The sequence below is a fragment of the Amia ocellicauda genome, chromosome 7 (assembly GCF_036373705.1).
Source record: "Amia ocellicauda isolate fAmiCal2 chromosome 7, fAmiCal2.hap1, whole genome shotgun sequence".
In the NCBI taxonomy this organism is placed as follows: Eukaryota; Metazoa; Chordata; class Actinopteri; order Amiiformes; family Amiidae; genus Amia; species Amia ocellicauda.
In genome coordinates this window covers 5,138,589-5,164,159 of record NC_089856.1, presented here as the reverse complement: position 1 = coordinate 5,164,159, position 25,571 = coordinate 5,138,589, and the positions used below count along the sequence as shown (strand labels likewise).

Below are 25,571 nucleotides of genomic sequence, written 5' to 3'. Positions count from 1 at the left end.
CAACAAAGCACACTGGGAAAGAAACCCATGGCAGTGGCATACAATAGCACGCACAGCTTTCAATCTTTCAGGGCGAAATCCAGGATACTCTAAATGTCACGTTACCACGCCGGTGAGGCGTATGTTGTTATTGTTTTTTCCCCCCCCGCGCACATCTCGCCCTTCCCACGCTGCTTTGTGTCGAGGTCGCATGACCGCTGGCAGCATGTCACGCCCCGTCCCTCTTCCCCGCAGGTGCATTTCCAGACAATGTGGGGCTGGCCTACACACACACGTGCTGTGTCACCATATAGGAGCCCTGTTCACTTTTCTAGTGGAGCAACTGTGTTGTCCTGGTTGCTGAAAGAGGAAGTACAGGCTATATCTCAGACGCTATCTCCATCTCTTTTGGTGTATTAATGTTATCTGCCAAAACCCATTAAGGTCGGGGTGTGGCTGTGTGGGAAAGAAACACAATTCCCATTAGTTTCCTAGGGAAAGGTATCTTTTTTTGTTTTCTACATTGATTCTGTCAAACCGCACACCCAATTTAAGTTTATACAAAAACACAAACACAGAAGGAGTGTCCTGTCATTGTCTTTCTACTTTTGACAAAGGGATCCTTTTTCAGCCCAATTCACCTGAGATTAAACTTATCTGTCCTCGTTCGGTCCTGTTTCCATTGTTCCCTCTGCACTTTGAAAGCCGATCGAGGCATATGGAGTTTTAAGGAGACATTTGCAGAGCTGATAATTGAGATCTCTGCTTTCTGCCAAAAGTTCAAGTGTTTCATAAGCAACTGGAGCGCAGGGCCGGAGCTTATCCAGGAGTCTGCGATGTTGAGCGCATTCAGTCCAACACGAGGAAATATTACGGTAAAGGCAGTGACCCCTATATACAGCGGGGTGGATCAGGGAAATTGGGCTAAAGTACTGCGCTCAGTGGCACAACAGCAGAGTGTGCACAGGAGAACAACTCCTGTGAAATATTGTGGAAAGCAGAATGAATTGATTATAATATGACTGTTACACACAGGTATTAATTACAGATGGATTTCCATGTTACAGATTGACATTCATATACCGGCTGTAACATATCCTTGACTTGTACTGACATTCAAACACGTTATACACCAACAACCCAGATAGGCTTAATATGCTTAATGTTGGACATGTATTGATTATTTATTGATTTTAGCCTATATGAATGCCGATATGGGCCGTAATATAGAGAAGCGGTGCACAATTAGCAAATTTGTAGATAGATCAATGTGTTGATTTGGTCTAGCCTAGGGGTGGCCTGCCCTGGTCCTGGAGAGCCGCAGTGCCTTCTGGTTTTTGATTTATCCGAACCATTACACTGCTTAATTGAGATGTTGGTTGGGCTTAATTAGTCCAACTTTCCATGTGTTCACGTTATCCAGTGATTGATTATTGAGAGAGACCTATAACCCCTGTGGGATTGTGACTCTCTAGGACCATGGTGTCTTCTCTTCAGCTCTCAGTGTTGATTCAGAAAGACATACAGTGTCTCCCAAACATCTCAAGAAGGAATCAGTTACACAGAACTTTCCATGAAAATAATTCAGTGTCTGGGGAGGGGAAGGGGTCACATTAATTTGGCAGGTATGTCACAACATTCATCAAGTCTTTCCTGCTAACAGCGCATCTCACTCACTCAGTTTAAACAGTGTCTGAGAAGCACAAAGGGTAGCGAAGGGAATCCACTGTCTGCAAAAGGACACGCTGACACACGTGCACAGGGGCGGACTGGCCCGGGATGCTTGGGATACTATCAGCCTCCTGGCCTGTCTGTGCTGGCCCCTGGATTCACTACAATGTATACAATGTTAACCTCACGTGTTAAAAAAAATACATACAAAATGTGCAGAGACAGGCCAGGATGCTACTGTGTGAAGTCAAGAGAATCAACAGCTGTCATCTGCTATGATGAGCACCACTATTTATTCCCATGTTAGATGCATCGAACAAATGCCCAGGGCTGTTGCAAAACTCATGGGAAGTTTTAGCTAACTGTAAGTAAAGAACCTGTTTGTAGTCAGTCAGTTGTCTGTAGTCACAATTGTATTAAAGAGGGTCTGGGACTGGAATACGTGATATCTTCAGCTGCTAGGTTGTCAACGGACCAACTGGCAAACCAGATCCATACATAAAATTACTTTGGTGTCTAGGAACACAATTTTCAAATCTTTTTCTTTCATAGTCTGTTGATTTACTTGATCACTTACGTCACATTATCCTGAATATAAAAAATCTAATAACACAAACGAATTAACTTGGGTGTTACGTAGTTGAAAAATGTTTCTTTTGTGCAAACCTGTTTATAGAAACTATAGGCTTCTATTTTGTTTGTGAAAGTGAAAGCATTATGAGCATTTCGCAATATTTACACATTTTTTGTTTCATTGCATGTTTTGCAATTGTGTAGTGCAGGGTGGAAGGTAAAAGCCGGAAAACTGATCTGTCAGTTTTGAGGAGTGTTCGAGTGTAATACATAATAATCATAATATTGATATGGGGAAATGTTGTGTGGGAAAATGTTGGAGGAATGGAGAATTAAATAATGGGCAAATCCTAAAAATGGGGGATTATGATTCCTCTGCAGTGATCTCCTTTGAAATTTCTCATATTTAAATTTAAAATATGAAGCCAACCTTTTGACAGCAGATATGAGAGTTTTACCATTTTGGCAGAATTCTGACATTTAGGTGATCCTATGTGCTATTTTTGAGATTAAATAAAGGGGGAGGTCAATCCCAACTGACTGTATTGCATGCACTTTAAATGAAAATGTCCCAAATGGTTAAAAGCTTCGGTTTTGCTGTAGGGAAACTAAAAAGGCATTATCAGCCTGGTTTTCAAAAGGAAAAGTACAAAATATACTTTTTTTATGATTTTAAAAGCCTGATTATCACTAAAACTAATAATATCACTAATAATAATAACTTTATTTCTATGTTTTAAAAAATGATCATTACATAATCAACAAAATTAAAACAGAATACCAAGAATGATATACAAAACAGCTTTTCACAGGGAGTCCTAGTCATTCTTATACTAGTAGTGGTGAACTATTAAATGTGGTTTTAATGTCTTGCCTAGCTATAATTTAGGAGAAGTGGTCTGTACTTGCACACTAGCATCTAGGCCTGTGACCCTACTAGTCTGCAAACACACACACACACAGTAACACACAGTCACACATCAAATGTGTAAATTAAGAAGTTGATTTTAATAGCCGTATTGCCTTTAACCAAAACTCTCAATTTCTATTTACAGAGGTGCAGAAGTGCATACCTGAAACTTTTCACTGAAGTTCTTTGAAAGCTAAAAAGCGACCTGAATAAGGTTAGTCCCCGCTGTTCATAATATCCAGCAGACTCACATGCAGATGACATTCGTTTTTGGCATCTTCATCTGCAAACCTGTCACCATTTAACCTCAAGCAAAAACTGACCTTATAAGCAAGTCAATACTGCTCATTACTAAAGCTTCATGTACAAGCCACTGGAAACCCAGGGAACTGCTAAAATCTGTCTAATTGGCGATATACAATCAGAAAGCCACTTTAAACAGCAGAATAATATAGCATTACACTTCCCTATAGGCTGCAATTGACCCACAAAAATAACAATGATTTGATTTGATTTGTTTTTATTAATTATTAGCATCCCCAAACTGATCACCAACAACTATCCATAGATAGATGTCCCAGGAAACGGGAAGGTCGTTCCAATTGCAAAGAACACATAAAACGCTTCAGCAACCTGTGGGAAAGGATATTTAGTAGGGGGATGATCATTGCTGTGTTGGTGGGGTCGTAAGGTCACTATCACTAATATCTGATGGGCCTTTACAATTGAACTCATCTATGTGTCACGAGAGCACACAGCTCCTTCACTGTGCCTTCCTCCACTCTCCATCAGTGTGCACCTATACACCAAGTAAAGGGGGAAGAGAATACTCAGGAAAAGAAAGAAAGAGAAAGAAAAAAGGAAAGCCTAGCTCCAGAGGACAGCTCAGACATGTCCAAGTTCTCCACTAGTTCTGACACATCCCACATTCATTAATTCAGACAGCTTGGCATTGCATTGCGCCGCTGAACCCTGGCCCGGCTCTAAATCAATCCCCGTACGGCCACTGGAGTCACGGCGGACGTGGTGCAGACCGGCTCCCTCGGCCTGAGCCAGGGGCGCCTTTTAACCCCGGCGGCTGGGCTGCAGGAGCAGGTATCTCCCTCAGCACAGTGACAGAGGCCCTGGTTGACAAAGACCCTGGCTGCGGCACTCCCACCCTGTCTTCAGTTCAGGGTGTGGAAACTATTTCTATAACTTGGTGTAAGCTCACAGGGCAACAGTAATGTGGCCTTACTTTTATTTCACATTAGAATTGCAAACAACATGGGTTAAAACCAAGTGATTTTGCTGTAAAATTGTAAAAAAAAAAACGTATACTTTAGGTTTCCACTTTGCTTTCGTATCCTACATTTCTTTTCTTTTTTTCTCAAAACTGTGCCTTGTCAGGGGCATTTCTTAAGAAATACAACCCAGGTCTCACTTCAGTTCAGCTCTCTCTCCTGCCCTGGTGAGTGTGAGAGGATGGCTTTTTTGGTTTGTTAGAAGGCCACCCTGTATTTCAAACACACCACACTGTGAAACCGAGGAGTTATTGGAAAGGTCAAAAAATGGTCACAATGAATCAATAAAGGTCCGACGGTCTGTGCTTTTGACTCCGTAATGGTTAACTGATAGCTCAAGCCTGACGGCTTATGTTATTTCCCACAATCCCTTACAATTTAATAAAGGCATAATGTGCTACACTCCAGAAATCCCCAGCTATTCAAAATAGCCATATACAAGGCATTAGGGTATTGAGCTTCCAGAGTTTTAAATACCCATTTGATAAGAAAACCCTCTTGCAGGTGGTCTGAGATTTCATGCACACTGAGCTTTGGTACCGCTCCCCTACTGCGGGGATTGAGAAACAACGGTGATTTTAATGGGGTGTTTGTTTTCGGTTTTGTTTCTTGGTGTAGATTTCTCTGTAAACTCTTCATCACTATATAACAATTTGAGAATTACACAGTGTCAAGCAGCGTGCAATTAGCTCTCCTGGGGTGAAACAGTCAGAGCCAAGATTGTTTCTTCAAACGACCGTGTGATGATCTCACCGAGAGATGAATCTTTGAAGTACAACTGTATCTGTATGTCTGGGGCACTGCTCATAATAACTGGGTGGCTTTATTTAGAAATAGGCTCGAACCAGACACTCCAACTGTACCCACTGCCTTGAGTATAAAGATTGTGAGGCAGACAAATCCAACAGACTGCCCACCACTCACAGCCTTTCCAGGAGTATGTTATGATCCAAGGCCCCTGCAGGACACTGTGTTTTATAAGCCTGTGTTACCAGCGGGCTTTAGGGTTTGGGAGAAGGTAGGGAGTTGACATTCCGTCCCAGAGTCGAGATCTGGGATTTCAGTTGGGGTCGTGTACAGAGATTTGCAGATACTGCAGGAATGTCTATAAGGGAAGGGATTGAGGACACAACAAGCTTGTCTGATCCCGTCTTCATATCCTAGTATTGTCCAACTGAGACTTCAATGTTACCCTTTTGATTAATTTGTTAGTATTAAGATTCTGGAGCGTTTGTTTTTTTTATTCACATTTTGGAGCTCCATTGCAAAGAGTCAGAGACCAGATGTCCTGACCGCTCTGGAGAGGGACAGGAAATTAGTTTTCTAGTTGTGCTTGAATGATGTCAGTAGGTCCTGTAACCAACCAAATCCAAGTCCCCATCGCTGCATAGTACCTGAAAATTGTACTGTTAACTATGTACCAACATCTACTTGAGTCCTTTAAAATTGACTGCAGCCTTTGTATTGTTATTACACAAAATCCATTTTAAATTACCCAAGTCAAAGTTGTGTATTTGGGTTGCTTATTACCTAGCAAATATCACTCAAAAAAGTGATAATGTCAGTGTTGCTTATTCTTAAAAAACAACAACAAAATATCAAGAGATCTCCTGAACAACAATTCATCCCTGCCAATATAGTCTAGGCAATTATTAGCCCATGAGTCTCCCTGCAGCACATTAATCACCAAGCTAGCCAGAGATTTTGGCTGGGAGGAGGAATGAGTTAATGATTTCTCTCAGACCGGAGATGAGGTGTACCAGTTGCGAGTGAACATTAAACCAAGCTTTTCCTTGCCAGCTCTAACTCTTTCATCCTTATTCTTTGAGTTGGGCACCATTCCTCTGAACTCCTGAGCGAGTCAGAGCCCATCCTTCTCTCTGAGATAAGGACTTTTAGCCTGATGGGCTGCTACTTGAGAATGAGTCAGGAAGAGTCACAGCAACGTCCAAAGAATGATTAGTGGTGAGGCATGGAACCAATAAAACACAGGCAAAAGACAGCTTATGTAACTCCCACATCTACTGAGAGACAAGGTAAGGAATACAATGACTTCCAGTAATTCGTGCCATTACTGCCAGAGGCCCAGATCAGATGGAACCTCATGGGGCCATCCACCGACTCGTGTTTTGTCCATCGTACCATTTCCAACTCCAATGCAAGCTATAGCTCAAGCTCAACAGTTTCATCCAAATCTAGTTTAATAAATCAAACCCGACAGGGAGAAGCAAACTGCCAACTCGCTCACAATGAATTGCAACAGATACTTCTCAACGGTGAGGTCCGGAAATACCTTCATAACAAAAACACTCTCATTTGAAGTGTTACATGTCCACAAACATCCCTCTGCACACATGCCATCAGACTGATGTCAAAATGTCCATCTTGTGAATGGCACACTATTATGAAATCGCACACTTCTCTGAGCACCTGCCTCATTGTGCCCTTTCCCCCAGATTGATGCAACCTTAAACTTTATGTTTTTACTCAATAAAAACAACACCCAGAAGTATGATGTACTTGCGTAAAAAAAAAAGCACAACTAATGTACGCATCACTTGAGACATGCTTGAAGCCTAAATGACTAACAGTGTCATATTGAGGCATGACATCAACAATTTCAAAACGGTAGAAGTGAGTAACTGTGGAACATTAAAACATTATTACAGTGTATTACAATAGGAACAAATGCTGCATGTATTTCCGGAAGAAAAGGGAAGTCTATTGGGCCTCAGTAGGCATAAACCATAAGACTTTGATTTCTACATTTTTGAGGAAAGAGCAATACTCCACGAGATCACTGTGACAGCATAACCATCTGCAACGAACTCTGACCTCTGTGCCAAACACTTCTTGCATTCTCATGTTCGTCTGCCATGACCCATGAAGTGGTGACAGTCATTTGGTTGCCATGCAGATACTTTAGTGCACTTTATGATTTTATTATTTCTGACTGATATAGTGTTTTAAATAGGTGGGTACACTGACTGCTCTGCAATAACAGAAACCAGTTAGCTAAATGAAATAAACTGAGCAAGTCAATAAACACAGAACAGCTTGGGAAACAGAGAGTGACAGACACATAGAAGGAGAGGATAAAGCTGGAACATTGTTATATTCGCAGGCCAATATGTTTACTTACAAAAAATCACATCAATGCCAAAGAGGCAGAGCAGCAAGCTGTCTCTGGTCCTAAATTATTGAAAATGTGTTTACAGCCTTACATGAAAATTATAAGTCTACACAGAAATTAATTCCCAGATCCCAGAATGCAAATCCCTAAATTGTGTGGTTGGGAGAAGATCTTAAATTAGTGCTGACTGCACATTTTGAGTCACACCATCAGAAACACCAGCCCATGTTCGCTCAAAGCTCGGCCCTCACCCACAACAGACTGACAGACGCAGAATTTATAGACTGGGAGGTTTCTCTCAGTCCCTCCAGAGCAAAAAAGCGAAATATCTGAGAAACGATTCAATCAAATGGGTTTACAATCCAAACATGGAATTGCTCCCATGAATAGCAGCAGCGGGTTGATTCAACTCAAGAAGGATAACTCTGTAAAGAGAACTGTCACAACTTTTTTAAAGACCTGAGTGGGCCGCAGTTTTCTGTGTCATAATGTAGGGAAACAACTGTAAAAAAGCACTAAATGTCATGGATATGGCCACAGTCAGTGAAATGAAAGAGGCAGACTGTATAACCTTGTTCCCCACTGTAAAATCGGGATAGTTTGCATGAAGCAGTGTAGAGGTTCATATTTTCAGGCAGAAAGTCATAGCCAAGGGCTTGTCCTGGGGGAGAGGAGGGTGACATTGTGCAGCTAAAAATACGCATGATTATTCTTTTTATGTTGTTTTTGTTTTCAACTGGTTAACTTTCATTGGAATGATCTAACTGCCACTCGGAGACCTGTCTGTCTGCTTTCTCTAGACTTATCCCTGTTTATGCAACAAGCCGGTGTTAAACAGGGCTGAAATTAAAAAACAGCCTTTGAAGGTAAATACAATAGTTCATAACAGGTACACCACCCAATTTCCAAGGCATGATTATCCATTTAAGATCGACTAAATGTTGTTTTGTTTTTTCTGATAGTAGGCTGTGTGTGAAAGTACAACTTTTACTGCTTTATCATGTGTATCCAGTTATTATATGAAATACTACATTCTTTTCTACATTCTATATTAATTATTGTTTTTGTTGTTGCTGTTATCATTATGCACATAAACAAACAAACAGTGTTATTTTAAAGTAGCTGTCCATCATCCCATAATAAAAGTATTCATTTAAAGACATGCCTCTGTGGTTTTATCGTTTTTCATGTTTAACTCAAGACGCATCTTTTCAGACTCTACTTGTAATTTAGTCATTTATTCTCCAGTAAGATTGCACTCATACAACGTTTTGTCATAGTCCTGCCTTTGCATTACTTGCACTTGTATTGTTTATTTTATCCCCTATGCTCCCTCTCCCTTAGCTCTTAACTTTGATTTAACATCTTGTCTGCACTCATCAGCTTTTACAATCTAGGATGTAAGACTTATATATTGTTTACTGTATATCTCATATACACTTGTGTAAATTGTGAATTTGTAAAATGTATTATGCATTGAATTGCACTTTATTATTGCACTTTGTACTGCTCTTATATTTTGTAAGTCGGCCTGGACTAGGGTGTCTGCTAATAAATAAATAAATAATAATAATAATAATAATAATAATAATAAAAAAAATAATAATAATAATAATAATAATAACAATAATAAAAAATAATAATAATAATAAAAAAATAATAATAATAATAATATAATAATAATAATAATAATAATAATAATAATAATAATAATAATAATGTTTTTGTTTTTGCACTTCGAATATCGTTAAGGATGCAGTTGTCGAAGGGGGATAAACAAGCCCAGAGGTCAGTTTACACACATTTTACACATTCCCTCCCCATCCCCTTTTCCCTGGGAACCACGGTTGTCATGGGAACTGCACAAACTCTGGGGCTGCACAGACACGCACATGCGCAGACTGGCGCTGCGCAGCCGGGTCCCGCAAACAGCAGATCTGCCCACTGCACTTCTGCTTTAAGGCTGTGTTTAGTTATAATGAAAATATGACAGATGCATCCTATTCAAGTGTAACCTATTTACTGTTGACACACACATAGGAATATGGAAAGCCGTTTGCAAGAAATGCACACTGACATCTCCTGAACTAAGCGACATATACATACACCCCAGTGTGCCTACTGCAGTAAATCAGTATATATCAGCGATATTGTGGCCTGGCATCAGCTCAATCAAGTATAGAAATTGGAGGGGAGGAGAGCTGATACCCATCACTTGGCCTAGTTTCAAATAGCATACCATACACTTGCATTTGAGATAGGTTAACCATAAAACCAGTTAGAAAAGTAGTTGTGTGGCTCATTTTGAGACCAGCGAGAGTGCCCTGTGCATGCCCACTCACTGGGTACTGGCAGTTTTGTGTTGTTTTTGTGCTGAACTTGAAACTCTTACCATAAACTAAACTACACAGTAATTAGAGTCGATTCGATTCATTTTTAGATTAGATTAGAGTGGATTAGAATACCTTAATTGTCGTCTAAGAGACATGGTGATATGGGGAATGAACAGTGAACTTGTGGGAGGTTGTCCTCCGAGTCGTAAAAGTGCGTCTTGTATCCATCTTTAAATGTCGTTGTCGCCATTGGGATTTAAGCCCCCTGTAAACTTAAACCCCCCACTACAGTCCACGCTGTCACGTCAGTAAAGAAAGTCAGACAGACAGGCTGCCCAGCGAGACACAGGAGCGCCACTACATCTGTGACTGCGCTGCATTTTAAACTTGTGTGACTTTTAAAAAAGTGAAAGGATACCTGTAGACCAGCCCCTGGTTGATATATATTGTATAGGAAGTTCACCTGCTGTCAAACATTTAAGGAAAAACCCTTCACCGGCCAAAAGAGCAGCCCACTAAAGGCTGGGGGTCTTCTGACAGGTAGTGCTGTGTGAAAGCAGCAGAATGATAAATCTGATCATTACCTACGAAAAGACAGAGCACGTCCAAGCACACCAGCATTTTCCTCTTTTTCCGCTGTCCCTTGTCCGGGATGCTAGTGTGGCTCTTGCCCGCTCCATTGTGCTTCGGACCCCCGGCTTCCCCGCAGTCCCCCAGCCGGCCGTGCAGCTCCTGATCCCGCGGCAGCACGCCCGATGGAAGCGGCCCGAACTTGCAATTCTGCATTTCTTTCAGAGGCTTGTCTTTTTCCCCCACCTGGGACAGTCTAGCTGAGTTATTATTCCCCCGACCTCAGCCTACACATATATTTGCAAATGTTTTAATGAAGAACAAAGGTGTTATATCCAACAGAAAGTAGTAGTTGGTTTAATTCGGAGTAGCTGCATGCAGCCCCCTTCTCAGGTGTTGCTACAAATAAGAAAGTGCCGGGGGGGAGAAGTCCACGGAGGAAGAGAAAAACATTGCTGAAACTCGGGGGAACAAACTTGCACGGTCCTTTGTGGGATGAAGGCTCCTCGGGTACCCCTAAAATGAAACATGCATGCTGTATCCCCTGCGAACACGCAGCCGCACCACAATCTTGCGAAAGCTTCAATAAGCGCAAACGCTGGCTTTGCTACTCTGCAGCCGGATCCATCCCAGGGCTGGACTGCGCCTTGTGTACCGGGTTGAAAGCTTCCTCGGTCAGACGCGGCTGAACTGCGCCTCTGCTAACTTTTCAGTCCTTCAACAGTCCTCGCCAACTTTGTCTCTTGCTAATCCTGTGCGTGGCCGCTGTGGTCCACTTGTACACACTTTGGCAATTCCCAAGTCTCTTCTTGCAATCTCTCTTCTGCGCTCCAGTGTCTAGCACGCCCCCCACCCACCCTCTCCCCCCATAGAAGAGCACGCAAGTCGTTAATAATCGACAGTGTCACGCCGGGTGGCACAGCTGTGGAGAGGGGAGATCCTGGTGTCATGTGTGCAATGTGGCAGGAGACGCGCCCCAGTGCCCCCCTGCCCCTCGTTGCCTCTAATGGTTTAATGAGAAGGGGGGGTGGGGGCAGGCTAGGATTTCAGCCACTCTTTGCTGGTTGTTTCCACAACCATACAGTAACCCTGTCTGTCTAGTCACAATGTAACGATTAACCCCTCTCTCCCTCTTTTAGCACCATCGCGCCAGCACTGTGTGTCTGCTGCTGCTGCTGCTGCTAACAATAACCCACTTCACCTGGCAAACACAGTGTCCCGAGTAAAGCGTTTATGCTCCGGTCGTTTGCCACTGCGTCCCGTCATCTTTAACTCGGCTCGGCTCGGCTCGGCCCTTATCTGGCTCTGCCTGTTATTTGAAACTGTACCTGGATGTCGAGGAGGTGCCCACTTTAAATCGCATCGGAAATTGGCTTTATAACTCCTTTGGGAAGAGCCGCAGATTACCCGGCCTTGTCGTTATTGCCGAGGGAAGTGCACTGGGCGTCACAGGGCTTTAATCAGGTGAATCGTCAGCATGTAATCTGGATAGGCAGGCGGGTGGGTGAGTGGCTGAGGGCATGCACAATGGTGCAATTGAATTGAGTCAGATCTTTGCAACACTTCGTTACAGAAAAATGGCTACCGTGTATTTTATGGATTTATTTAACTAGTAGAACTACTACCAACGACTGCTACGATTACTTATAATAGCAAATAATAATAATAATAATAATAATAATAATAATAATAATAATAATAATAATACGTCGAATTTTGTTTGAATAAAACAAACACACCCGTTCTTGTCATGTATTATTTGACATCCACACGACTACAGCAGTTCAAAGTGTAGCCAGCGGCCTTCAGGAACAAACTCCATCGTCCGATTAGTCTGTGTTCATGCTTCATATGCACTCTGCACTTTAGGTGTGCATGCACGTATATATGTATTTGAGAGAGTTTTTTCCATCCGAAATAATTGCAAAGAGACAAATGGTCCGTGCATCACACGCACAGTGACCCTATCCCAGATCCTGGATGAGACCCCCCGACCCCCCTCTGTCTTCTTCAAGGTCAGGGTGAAGGGCGCTGCAGTTGAACCCTGTCGGGCCGCCCCGCCCCGCACACACATTAGCGGGGGTCGATGCGCTGCTGGACACACTCATCCATACATTACATTAGAGCAGCCTGCTGGACACACACTCATCCATACATTACATTAGAGCAGCCTGCTGGACACACACTCATCCATACATTACATTAGAGCAGCCTGCTGGACACACACTCATCCATACATTACATTACAGCAGCCTGCTGGACACACACTCATCCATACATTACATTACAGCAGCCTGCTGGACACACACTCATCCATACATTACATTACAGCAGCCTGCTGGACACACACTCATCCATACATTACATTACAGCAGCCTGCTGGACACACACTCATCCATACATTACATTAGAGCAGCCTGCTGGACACACACTCATCCATACATTACATTAGAGCAGCCTGCTGGACACACACTCATCCATACATTACATTAGAGCAGCCTGCTGGACACACACTCATCCATACATTACATTAGAGCAGCCTGCTGGACACACACTCATCCATACATTACATTACAGCAGCCTGCTGGACACACACTCATCCATACATTACATTAGAGCAGCCTGCTGGACACACACTCATCCATACATTACATTACGTGGGAACCACTGCGCCGCCCCTACCCCTGCCACATGAAAATGAGCAGCCTTGATTTAGGGGTTGTGTGTGACAAAGAAGACCGAGCACAAATGGGCGCACACCCGAACACAGCAGGTATGCCCACAGCTTGGCCTTACGGACAGCCGGGTCTAGTAGGGACGCTCATGCAAAGGGTAGGTGTTTGCAAAATGGGGCATGGAAGATGTATTGAGTGTGGGTTGCTCATTTTAATATGGCATTACTGCGTAGGATTGGATTTGAAAACGATGGCAATGACGTGGGATCTATCAACTTGGATTAAATAGATTAGATGTGCCAATCAAGATTAAAAAAGATAATGAGAAAGTATGTCTGGTATACCACTGTTTGTTGTTATTATTATTATTATTATTATTATTATTATTATTATTATTATTATTATTATTATGCTACTACATTTCTTAGCAGGCTGTGTATCTGCCTGATATGCAAAACAAACAAAGGCGCTCAATTCATGGTTAGTTTGACCCTCATTTACACCCGTCTCTTGTGTATGCTTTATTAGGATCGATAATCCTTTAATGCGATGCTTAGGGTTATGTTTTCAATTTCAGTTTGGTGCTCCAGCCAAATACATGTGGTAAAACAACCTACAAATTTAAGCTTCTGACAAACTTCATCATTGTTATTTTTCTCTTCTTGATGTGTTTTTTTTTCCAGCTCAAATGAGAAATCTAGTTTCACATTAGGATTAAAAAGTATACTTGTAAAGAATAATCCGAGTAATAAAATGACAAGCAGCGCCCCCTAGAGGTATATTCTATTATTTATAGGTTATGTTCTTTCACAAGATTGCAGTGTACTGTAATTCATTTTAAAGACACCCAATTAACAGATGATGAAGAAGGTGAATGGTAATTTGCTGGAGGGTGTGAGGTCACAGAAGGTTAAAAGGCCAAGTTTTAAGAATGACATCAAATTCGTTTGCAAAGGGATTCAAGCTGCTTCTCAGCTACAGACTGATGTGGACCGCTCAGAAATGTGTCCATCTCTGTCAGGACACCCGAAATCCTAACATATAGCAAGGGGTTAATTACAAGTTACTGCTCACTGCTCATGTAGGATCGATGTTGCACAGTACTGGTGTCCATCTCTGGGTCTTCAAGACATATCCAGCGCACCATTGTGTATGCATTTTAACCGTGCATTTCATATGGAGTTTTATTCTTTGTGTTTTGTGAATATTTCTTTTTCTTCAGTGTCACTTCACAACGTAATTGTACAACGTTTTGACAACATCCCCCGCAGTCTTCAAATCCATATTGCTGCAACGTCATCATTTTCTATGTTGACTCTATTGCAATGTCGCCCACAGAAGTATTTGATTAGACGGAATCGTGGTTCAGTTTAAAATGAAGAAAGCTTGTTTCTTGTCAGGAGATATTAGATTAACTTTAGATCATTGCTCCACAGTTTAAAAAAAGAAAGAAAAATGCTCTTGCAAATGTTCTTTTATACCCGTCTGCTGTTCTAAGGACACGGTTTGCTTTTGCACTTAATCTTAATCCACTGTAATCCAATACTACTCTTTGTATCCACACCTCTGTCCTTGTGTCAGTTTATAAATATCACATTCTTGTAAACCTTTGGATTGGTTATGGATGGAGACACTAAATAAATAAACAAACACATTAAACAACTACATTTAAGGTGGTTAAAATGTGAAAATGTTGCAATAAACAAAGATTTTCATATATTCTTGGCTGGCATCGCAGGACATCTTCCCAAGAACCGTCTATGAAACTCGGCTAAGGGCACGTGCCTGCACATGGCATTACAGTTTTTGTTTTTCTGTGAAGGCAAAGACTGGCATGTGTTAGGTTTGTTAGCTTTCACATCATACAGCACACTTCCTTCAAGCTTCCCACACACCTCCACTCGCAGCGGATCGAAGACCACAGGCTCTGGGTTAGCACTGCTAGGTCTTAGTGTCATGCAAAGTGTTGAAAACCACGGCGTCTTCACCGAAAATCTATAAACTGCTGTCACGCTACAGAAGCCCTGTTCTTTATTATTGTAAAGTGCTAAGCTAAAGGAAATGACAAAGAGACCGCACTTTAGAAAGCACTATAGGCAAAAGCAGGGCAAAGAACAATTGCTGTGCATTTCAAGCGACTGTTGTCACCTCTTTGGCCTCGTGTGTCCCTGCCCCTTCTCTGAGCAGTTTATTTGATTTTATTTTCTTCTGCTAATGGTGTCAGACACTGTGAGAGCAAAGCCTTTGCAAAATGAAACAAAGGCCTTGATTACTTCATTGACCTAACTGTCTGCTCAATTGGAAAGTTTTATAATATACCTCCCCAAGATATACATTTCTTCTCCTGTGTGGATTTAAAACAGTGTTTTAAACTTTCTGACAGGCCCCCATCAAGGCCCCAATTCCCCCGCCTTCATTCATTTAAAGTCTGGACTGTTGAACCTAAGAAAATACAACATTTAAAAATCAATCGGGGGCACGGCAGTGTTTTATACAAAATAGAAACAGATGTAGGTTTGAAAAGACATGATTGGGTGCAGAAATCATTAAAATCTGGTGACTGCTATGGAGGTTCACAGAACACTTTTGAGATTCAGTGATTTAGAAGTTGCACTTAATGAAAGGTACAGCTTTTGGAGGCCTGGACAAAAGTCTAAAAAGATATTAAATAATCAGACCAGATAAGGAATATATTTAAATGTGTTTTGTAATCAAAGGTATTGAGTTCCTTCTCTACCAGGGGAATGTAATCTTTGTACTGGCAGTGTTTGTGTTAAACTCCAGTTCAGTAGTCAGCTGATCTACATTTACCTGTTTTCCACCTCTGACTTGTCGAACGTCTAGTTAGGGGTTGCCCTTTGTGCAGATAGGGTTGTTATACCTCATGGCAGCTGGGGAATCCTGCAAGAAGTTAAAGAAAATCCATTATAGTCTTTTCCAAACTGAATTTGATTATGAGGAAGGATATCAGTGACATACACACAGCTTCTCCAATGACCTGGTGCAACCTCCATTTGCTTCCCCGGCAAATTGTCTTATTCACAGTTTTATTTTTTGTATTACTTCTTTCCACAAAAGCTGGTTGCAAATCCAGGCACATTTAACATACACCTCCCTCAGAATATGTTAAAGGCCAAAAAAGGTTTTGTTTTTACAAATATGTAGTGCTGTACAGGCAATCTGCAATCCATTTGGGCTCAATTCCTCACATACTGGAGTCACTGGGGCTTTTCCTGACACAGAGCACTTTCTGGATTTAATCTATTTAGAAATAAATAAAACCACATGGCTGCTATTGGGAAGTGTGTGTGTGTGGGGGGGGGGGTTGCAGTAATGTGTCAAGCCCTCTCTGCTAAGCCATTGGGGAGACCAACTCTCTGTGCAGCTGTGGGGATAAACCGAATAGCAGTTCGGAGATAAACTGTGAAACCCTCACTGTTAAGTTAACGCATAAGGGAAAATATATAGCTGTCATCACAGTGCATTAGACCACTGCTAATTTAAAGCACAAACAACAGCTAAAGGAAACAGAAAACCAGACGTGTGCGAACCCACAATGCATGCACCACCTGTGAAATGAAAAATGCGTCATAAATGTATATATAAATATTATCATCATCCTGATTGTCAGCCTATATCAATCCACTGTGACATCTATCTATTTATATCTATATCTATATCTATATCTATATCTATATCTATATCTATATCTATATCTATACTGTGACAGTGCAGGGTATAGGATGCTGGCGTCTGAGGATCTGGGTTGTAGGTCGCAGTTTTAAGTCTCTTTCTCTCTCCTTCTCGCTCAGAAGCTCTGCAAACTCCCTCCTTGCTTTTCCCCTCAGGTGCTCTCTCCAGCTGGGTTGCTCTGTCCAGTCGGGCTCATTTTATCGATGGCAGCTGGCCTCGTCCTCTGACCTGCAGGCTGTCAGAGTAGTGGGCACATTTCATGCCGGTGAGTGTGTTCTTGCCCTGCAGGCTGTCAGTGCTGCATGTGAATTTCAGGCAGGTTCCTCTTGGCACCTCAAAGCCACCAGGTCCCTAATGTACTTTCCTTCCTATATCACGGCCTGCACTGTGTCACAATATATATCATCTTCAGCCTGTATTGATCCACTTCTGGGTGAAGGCCTCCACAAGATGTTTCCACTTGTTTTATACAAATACACACTCACACTTTAATCACTGTTAGTTGGCTACTAAATTAAATTAATTCCTGTTGCACTTCATTACTGCACATGTCCCATAGGCATAAATGATGTGGCACAAAAACGTCTAGTTCTCCGCAAGGGAGAAAACACACCCTACCAGTGTTTCAAAAATCTGACCAACAGACTAAGCATATCTAAGACATTTTCTATTCAGTGTTTGATGTGTGCACTGTAATTAACACGATGATCTCAGTCAATGCGCTTCAAAAACAGGATAATGCATATACATGCTTCCTATTAAAACAGCAACATTTGTGTAGGAACCACTTGAAACTCAGCAGGCAGAATTAAACACATCTAATGGTGACCACACCTGCACTTGAAGGGATATCTGCAAGTACATTATTATTTTTTTCGCTATTTACAGCAAATGCTGAACTAAGGGAAATGCTACAGTAACCACAGGTAAAATGTCTGCAAGATGCACCAGCAGATACATGACTCATTTCTCTGACCTTTTTAAGGAGCATTTCAACAAAGCCTGGGTAAACCTCACCAGAAGCAGGTTTGCCCTCACGCAAACCCCCAGCAACCACTTTTATAAAAACACAGTTATTGTTCCCCCCACCCTCTCTCTCTGTTTGAAGTTGTTTTTGTATTTAATTATTAGGGCAAGGTATTGTTGGCACCATTATAAGTGTGTGTGTCTGTGTTTATGTGAAAAGATTAAGTTCAGTCATATGCTTAAAAACCAGTAGCACATTTCACACCTTCTGAATAAATTAACAGCAGGTCTACCTCTGATTTAGGACCCATTTTCTTTTACCTCAACTGAGAATTGGAAAAAACAACAAACTAAAAGAGTTTAAAAAAAGTCAACCGACAGAAGGAAATTAACGAAACAGCCCTCCCCATGATGCATGAGTTTCCCTCTAGCCACATGAGTAGGAACTTGGAGTAGCTGCGTTTAATTTTCCAATATAATATCGTGCTTCCTCTGGTTGTAATAGTTTAGTATAACAGGCACAGGATGTGTCACCTCCTTTGCCCTTTTACCTTTGTTGTTTGTTGTTGCTATTTGAAAGGACCAGGGTGCCCTGTGTTCAAACTAATACCATAGGATGAACCCGAGACTTCAGAGTGCAAAGGGTGGTCAAAGGAAAGCCCCCGTGGTTTTGAACATGGCTCTGATAGGGTCTCCTGCATGTCTTTAAAAATGAGGACAAAGAGCAAAGCTATGGCACTGGCAGCGCACGTCTAAGCACTCTGCTGGCACTACAATTAAAACATCAAGCATTTTTCCTTTTCTGTGCCAGGACTGTTCCAGTGACATACATCCCACTCTTCAAAGTTGCTAAGCTTTTGTGAATGAGTAGGTGAGGGGGCTTCAAATCTCCTCGCTGTCTCCTTATCAGTGACAGCTGTTGTATTTGCAGGGGTCCTCTCTTGCCAGGTGTGTTAAGATGAAAGTTTATATTTGATATGAAAGTCACTGCCACCAATAAATAGAATCACAGACATGTAAATGCTTTGAATGCATTAATTGTACAGACTATTTTGGTGTTTCTATGCTTTTGTATTCTGGACACCACTCCATGATCTACCCATGATCAGCCAGCTAAGGCCTGCGTAGAGCTGGGATCAGATTCCCGGACCCTCATGGCATTGAAGAAAAAACGTGACCGACTCACTGTGATTCTCACAAAATTCACAAGGGGGAGATGTTGAGCTATATCTCATCCAGTATGAAAAAAAACAATCATTTGGTTTCCGATAATCTGTCTAAGGTCACTGTAAGAAAACAGATATTTCATGCATTTAAAACAGTGAAATAATCCAGTGATCCAGCAGGATCTGAAGTTTTGTATTGTATTGTATTTTATTTATTTTTGTTTTCTACCAATATTGCTGACATTTAAGCTGTTTATATAATGCAGCCTTTTGCTTTCCACAAAATATTAGTAATCTTTCTCTAATTTGTCCTGGTTGGCTACATTTCTTTTTCTCAGCCCTATGCTTGAAAGAAAGGCCCTCATAGTTACAGCAAAAAAGTATTCCTGACTCCGCTGAGTGATCAAACACTACAGGAAGTGTCATTTTTTTTGCCCCCCCTGTGCTTTTGTTTATCTTGATTTTCTTTAATAAAGTGTCAGCTGCCTCATATGTCTGATGTTTACTTGGAGGACAGTATATTCCCAGTAGACCGTCTAAGGCCGAGGTAGGCAGCACTGGTCTTGCAGAGCCGCGGACAATTCTGTTTTTAATCTGCCTCCCCCAGCCCCATCGTAAGTGACTGAAGTCCCCAGAAGGCCCCTGGGCACCTCAGGACCAGTCTGATGTATTCATACGGTCAGGGATGGACAGTATTTATGATACATGTATTTAAAATACATATGTAATTTGTATTTGATAGGGTTGATGGAAATGGCTTCATATTTTATATCAAAATACTTTAGTGTTTGTATTTTGTAGTTTAAAAATACTGTAAAATACTTTGTGAGAAGTCTACATGATGACATCATTAAAATGCTGCCTCTGATTGGTGCCTACTTGCCCAGACTTGTTGAGATCAGAACAGAATATTGATCCATACCCGAAGAAGAAGGTCAAGGTGAGAAACGTGTAGGTTGCCAGCTTTCCATCGATTTTTAGCATAAATTGTTAAAAATTTTAACAGTTCATGTTAAGTTTTGGTGTTCGTTTTAGTAGCCTAGGCTAAATCGTTTACCAATTTACGTAATGTTCTAGCTAACTATTTGACCCGAGTAGCAGCCCTCACAGTTAAGGTTAGCTTGCTACTTTCAGCCTATGTTAAGTTTTCGTTGGTTGTACACAAAAACTTTTCAGTGTTGTACAATATTACATTATAATGCCACGATATGGTGTAACTTGTTAAATGCACACACGTGTGCCTTATTGTCATTAACAACGTTGTGCTGCAACGCCATTAAAGAGCAGGTTGTCAACCATCCACCACTCCTTGGCAAGCTCTGTTGCTACTTTCTGATTATGTTTCTGGCTACATTTAAAATCAAAACATATTGATCATTTAATAATTGTTGACAAAGTGCTAAAATGTTTGTTTTCAATCTCCAAATAGGTGTCCAATGAGTGATAAATAAATAATTGAATGCTAAATGATTGTACCCTAATTGAAGTAGCTGTTTAGTAGCATTATGATTTTGCTTACCATTGCATGAATGACTGCCTGACACATAATTTATTATATGTATGATTAACAATCAAATGATTCATTACTTAGAAACTAGTTGCTATGAATAAAGGTCCATCAGTTGACTTCTTATGAATGACTTGTTTGTCATTGAGTCAGTGTTGCTGATGAAAAGTAGGCCCTTCATTACCAAACACCAAGTAACTTAATTAGGATACAATTATGAGTCATTAGCAAACTGTTAGTTAAACATTAAACTGTTGTTTACTTTAAAACTAACCTTCATCTGGGTGATGACAGGGATGTGTGAATATTTGATCTGTTAACTGGTTGCATATGTCAGAATTATCGCATGCCTCGTTAGGCAGAGTTAAGCTGTTGCGATCAAACATTGTCTACTTAGTCAGTTTACTGGTGAAAGGATAAATCAAATAGGCCGATAGAAGGAAATTTTGCAAAGTGATTTCATGCTCCCTTGTAAAAGTATTTTTAGTATTTTTAAAAAACAAAAATACAGTAGTTTATTTTGATATATGGTGTGTCTGCTGTATTTTGTAGTTTATTTTGATACACTTAAAATTAAGATATTTGGTATCTTATTTTAAAATACATTTTGATGTATCTTTGCCCATCCCTGCATACGGTGGCAGAAGTCTCTTCAATCATGTGTGTTAACATTTTTGGTGCCTTGGTCTGTTTCAATGGTTGTAGATGTGACGTAAACTCTGATTTGAAGGACACTCCTTCATTAGGCACAGAAGACAGGTATTTTTATTCCACTCAATGAAAAATTACATATATGAAGCCCTTTTAGAACAAGGACAAGACTGAACAGATCGAATAATCCAGATTCTAGCGCACATTCAATTCTGGCAACACCCAGATTAGAAGATTATCTCTCTGTTAACAGGATAATAACAGATGTTATTTACCTAACCAATTTCATTGCTCAAAAGAAAAAAAGACAGAGGGAACACACACAGAGCATATTATGTGACAAGTTCAAGTTCAACAAGAAGCATGCATTCTCACACTGTAGGAATTCACAGGAAGCAGCACCCAGACGAACACCGTGGTTAACTTGCAGAAACAAGTGTGAGTGAAGTCCAAGGTCTCTGATTCAGCACACTGCATGTTTTGATTCACATTAATTATTGAAATATTGATGCGGTTAATATATTTGCAGATGACACCAAATTGTGGGCAGACATTACATTACATTACATTATCGTCATTTAGCAGACGCCCTTATCCAGGGTGACTTACATTTGTACCCATTTATACATTTGGGTATTTTTACAGACGCATGATATATAGCAGCTGCAGCATGAGCATCGCAAAAAAGACAGATTGCAAACTATTCAGGGCAACATCTGGCGAATTCAAATTAATGTTGATAAAGGCGTGTATGGACTGCAGGGGCAGAAGTGTACATACAATATTTGGAGGATGATGTAGGAGATACAATGCACTTATACAATGCAGTCATTTACTCCGAGAACATTTTAAGAAACCAGATAACTACATATTCCTGGGACGGATTTGAAGAAGATCGTCTTAAGTCTTCCAATGCCCAAGGATCTTTGGTTTACAAACCCCTAATAGGTAGTGAGCAAGTCAGCCAAACGATTAAGGGAATACTAAACCTGTGACGAGAAGGTCCAATGAGAAAGTTGAAAGCAGCATGAGTTGCAAAATGAAGCCCGGCCTCGCACACAGCGTCACGGACATCTGGCATGTGAGAGGTCTCACTGTGGGAGTCTTCCAGGAAACAGATTGTGAGATCCATCTGCCGTCAAACATAGACTGGGTCATAAAAAAATCTTTGACTTGGTAAAGCCTCATGCAAAATATTTCCTGACTTCCCGCTAGGGAGCACTTATGAGCCAGTGTCCTCATGCTCCCAAAGCCGTGTTTGCCTCACTCTCTCGTGCTCCTTGTCTGCACACAGCGGAAACTTGCATCAATAATGACTTTGGTATTAGCACTCACAAACCTGACATCATGTGTGTGAATTAACGGTCACTGTTGTGGATTGGAGGAATATTCCCTAACTTCAGACATTCATGGTGCCTTTTCTACAATCATACTATTACTAGGCGTACAATTCAGTGGTAAGGGGGAAAAAATGTTCCTTCCTTCTCATAGTACGCATAATTATTCCATTCCATTAAACATCTGCACGTGCACATATATGAGTCCCAGAAATAATAGTTTATTTCCACTACACCTTGCTTTCCTTTGTTCATGTGTATTTAAATTAGGTAGTTCTATTTATTTCTGCTTTTTGATCTTAATCATTTCATAGTTGTTTCATATCCTGCTGTGTGTTTTCCTAACAATTGCCCTTTGACATGCCTGCACAGATTGTGGTGGTTTGGGGTTAACTCGCTAATACTCATCTTCTCAAACTCTAAAGCCTACAATACAACAATTTGTATGGGGTCCAAGGAGAACAAATAGGATTAAAATATTCATAACTTAATATGCCCATAACTGATTACTGATAATTGACTAGCAAGCAAAACGTAACGTGTACAAGAAGTCATCTTTGCCTGTGTGTTTAAAGTGTTCTGTTTTCAGAAGTTATGGCCTGTCTGGAAGTTTACTCCTCATGGAAAACACAAGGTCTGATGGTATATTTCTGTCCCCAATGCACCTGAATCCGGAGCTTTAACCAGCCCTATTAAAGAACATCTGTTCCTCAGTTTAACTTTAACAGTTTATGAGTAGAGCCCTGTGAATTTGCATATAAATTTGAAGATGTTGATTGTCGATTGTAGTGGGGGAAACCTCAAGCATTTGGTTAATCCATTCATTCATACATACATAAAGCAGGTACACATCTCTTTTGATTACACTTGTACGCCTTTTAATATTTTCATATGTTCAATGCAATGTTTAGTGATTTTACACCCATTGCGTTGTAGTGAGCTAACCCACAAAGCTAAAACACAGGAAAAAGTGCATAGTGGTAGTGCAGGTCTTCCGCTCTGAGGATGCTGGAATTAAGCAGCACCATATCATTACAGCGGGTATTTTAGTTTGTATGACCTTGTAAAATCGCCTTGGATAAAGGCATCAGCTAACTTAAATAATACTAATATTTATAATGTAATTCATAACCATACACCTGGTAATCTAATAATTCTGAGGTCTAGTTGTGATTGTTAAGGGAATAAATAATTATCAGAAGAATATCCACGTAGCCTATCAGGAACAGTTGGCTACTAGGCGTTTGTTATGTTCCTTAAGGTTTATACACGCATGAATAGTAATGTCAGCCTTTACAATGCTTTGTACAGAAACCTACTAATAAAAAGCACTGTGACCACAGCAGCGTGGATGATTGTAGGCTTGAACCTATATCCCGTTTCAGCTGTGTTATTGGTCAAATACAATATGTTGTTTCTGTTCCAAAAAAAATAAACCACATCTAAATGTTATAACAGTTACGGCATCGTGCTTTCTATTTTAAGTGTTATTGTCGGATTTGTGCTGACCAATTAGTAGGGCCTATTGTAAAAAACGGCTGGTTTCACTCAATGTATTCGGAAGGAAGAGGAAGCTGTTTAATGTCTGCACTGGATATCTAAAAAAAAAAGCAAAGTCACTAGTGAAAAAAAAACTGCATTTTAAAATCTAAAACGCTCCGGGGTTAATAATTTCCTATTGATGTTTCAATTTCAATCTGACCATTAAATGAAAGTTAACAAAACTCTGAATAGCTGTCTGACTAGGCACAGCGCTATTAACATGTATTGACATGATGCAAAAAATAGATTAATGGAGCGGATAAATACCTGTCAATCCCCGCCCCCCCCCCCACCACCCCTGTGAGAGCTGGCCTGGTATGAATCTGTTTTCATCCGGAATGTTCTTGTTTTTGCAAGAAGTCAGTAACAGCATTAAAATGAGCAAAATCCCAATCCAAAACCACAGGCAATTTGTAATAATTCCTGGATGGTTGTATAATTTGCATAAGCAAAACATAAAAGATGATTGATCTCATCTATAATGTCTGCCCAAGCAAGTTACATTCAGTTGTAAATATGGGTTTCATTGTGCAAACATTCCTAACCGTTAGTCATCAGTCTGGTGCAGTATGTTAGTGAAACTCTGTGATTATGACCCCAGATTGTTAAATTCGCTGCCCAGACCCATCTCATAATTTAATCCTCAATGTCAGGGGTGTCACACTCCAGTCCTGGGGCTGCCGCAATGTCTAAGGGAGAAGTGTTAAATTAATCCAATTAAGAACAAAACCAGGAAGTCACCATTGTCCTCCAGGGAATCCGCTTTGGGATACATGCTTGAGAAAGTCACCACACACTCTAGCCCTGGATAAGCTAGCCCTGCCAATAAAGAAATAATAATAGCAAGAATATCATGGTTCTTATTGCTGCTGTAGCTGTCACTTAGGCTCAAATTTAGACTTATTAGTCATGGAATTACCACACAGGAAGATGATGTAGCTGTTAACTGTATTTCCTACCACTAGTAGTTCCATCAGAAACTAATGCGCAACTCACTGCCATTTCTGATCCGAATCAAATGTATCAGAACATTTGATCAGGATCAGTGGTGTTGCGTTTACACTGCCATTTGATCAGGATCAATTTCAGCCGCCACAGGGGTCCTCACGTGCGCACTAGCACTCAATTCCAAACTTCATTATGTGCATTTATGAAATTAGTCCTTTATAACACGGCTATATCATAAAACGGCAATGTCGTTTTATCTCTTTGAGAATTATTCTAACAAGTAAAACCAACGCACTTGTGTATTTTTTCTTAACCAAACCATTTTAAATCTACAAATATTTTTTGCTAACATAAAATACGTTATTTCAAAATGCAATTATATATTTTATTCTAAGAAAGTAATAAGCCATCTATTGTTAATTTTAACATTTTATTTATAATACTGGAAATAGGGAAGGGGATCTCTTATCTGTGTCACTGAAGCAGGTCTGCCTCCTGCCTTTAAACACACGCCGATGTGTATAAACTTTATTATATGTATATATTAAATTAATCTTTTAGAACACAGAGCTATATTGAAAACTGTCTTTATCTCGGTACGAATTATTATAACACATAAAACCAACGCACTTGC

General features: G+C 40.7%; 1 protein-coding gene across 1 annotated transcript in view; it reads right to left on the bottom strand.

Annotated features, from left to right (window-relative positions):
- ppap2d (phosphatidic acid phosphatase type 2D) overlaps window positions 1-11,760 on the bottom strand; it is a 44,237-nt gene extending 32,477 nt beyond the window's left edge. Inside the window, exon 1 of the mRNA XM_066708096.1 lies at window positions 10,467-11,760. Within this exon, the coding sequence (XP_066564193.1) occupies window positions 10,467-10,668 (202 nt within the window). The 5' untranslated portion in view covers window positions 10,669-11,760. The remainder of the gene's footprint in view (window positions 1-10,466) is intronic.
- Window positions 11,761-25,571: the final 13,811 nt, after the last annotated feature.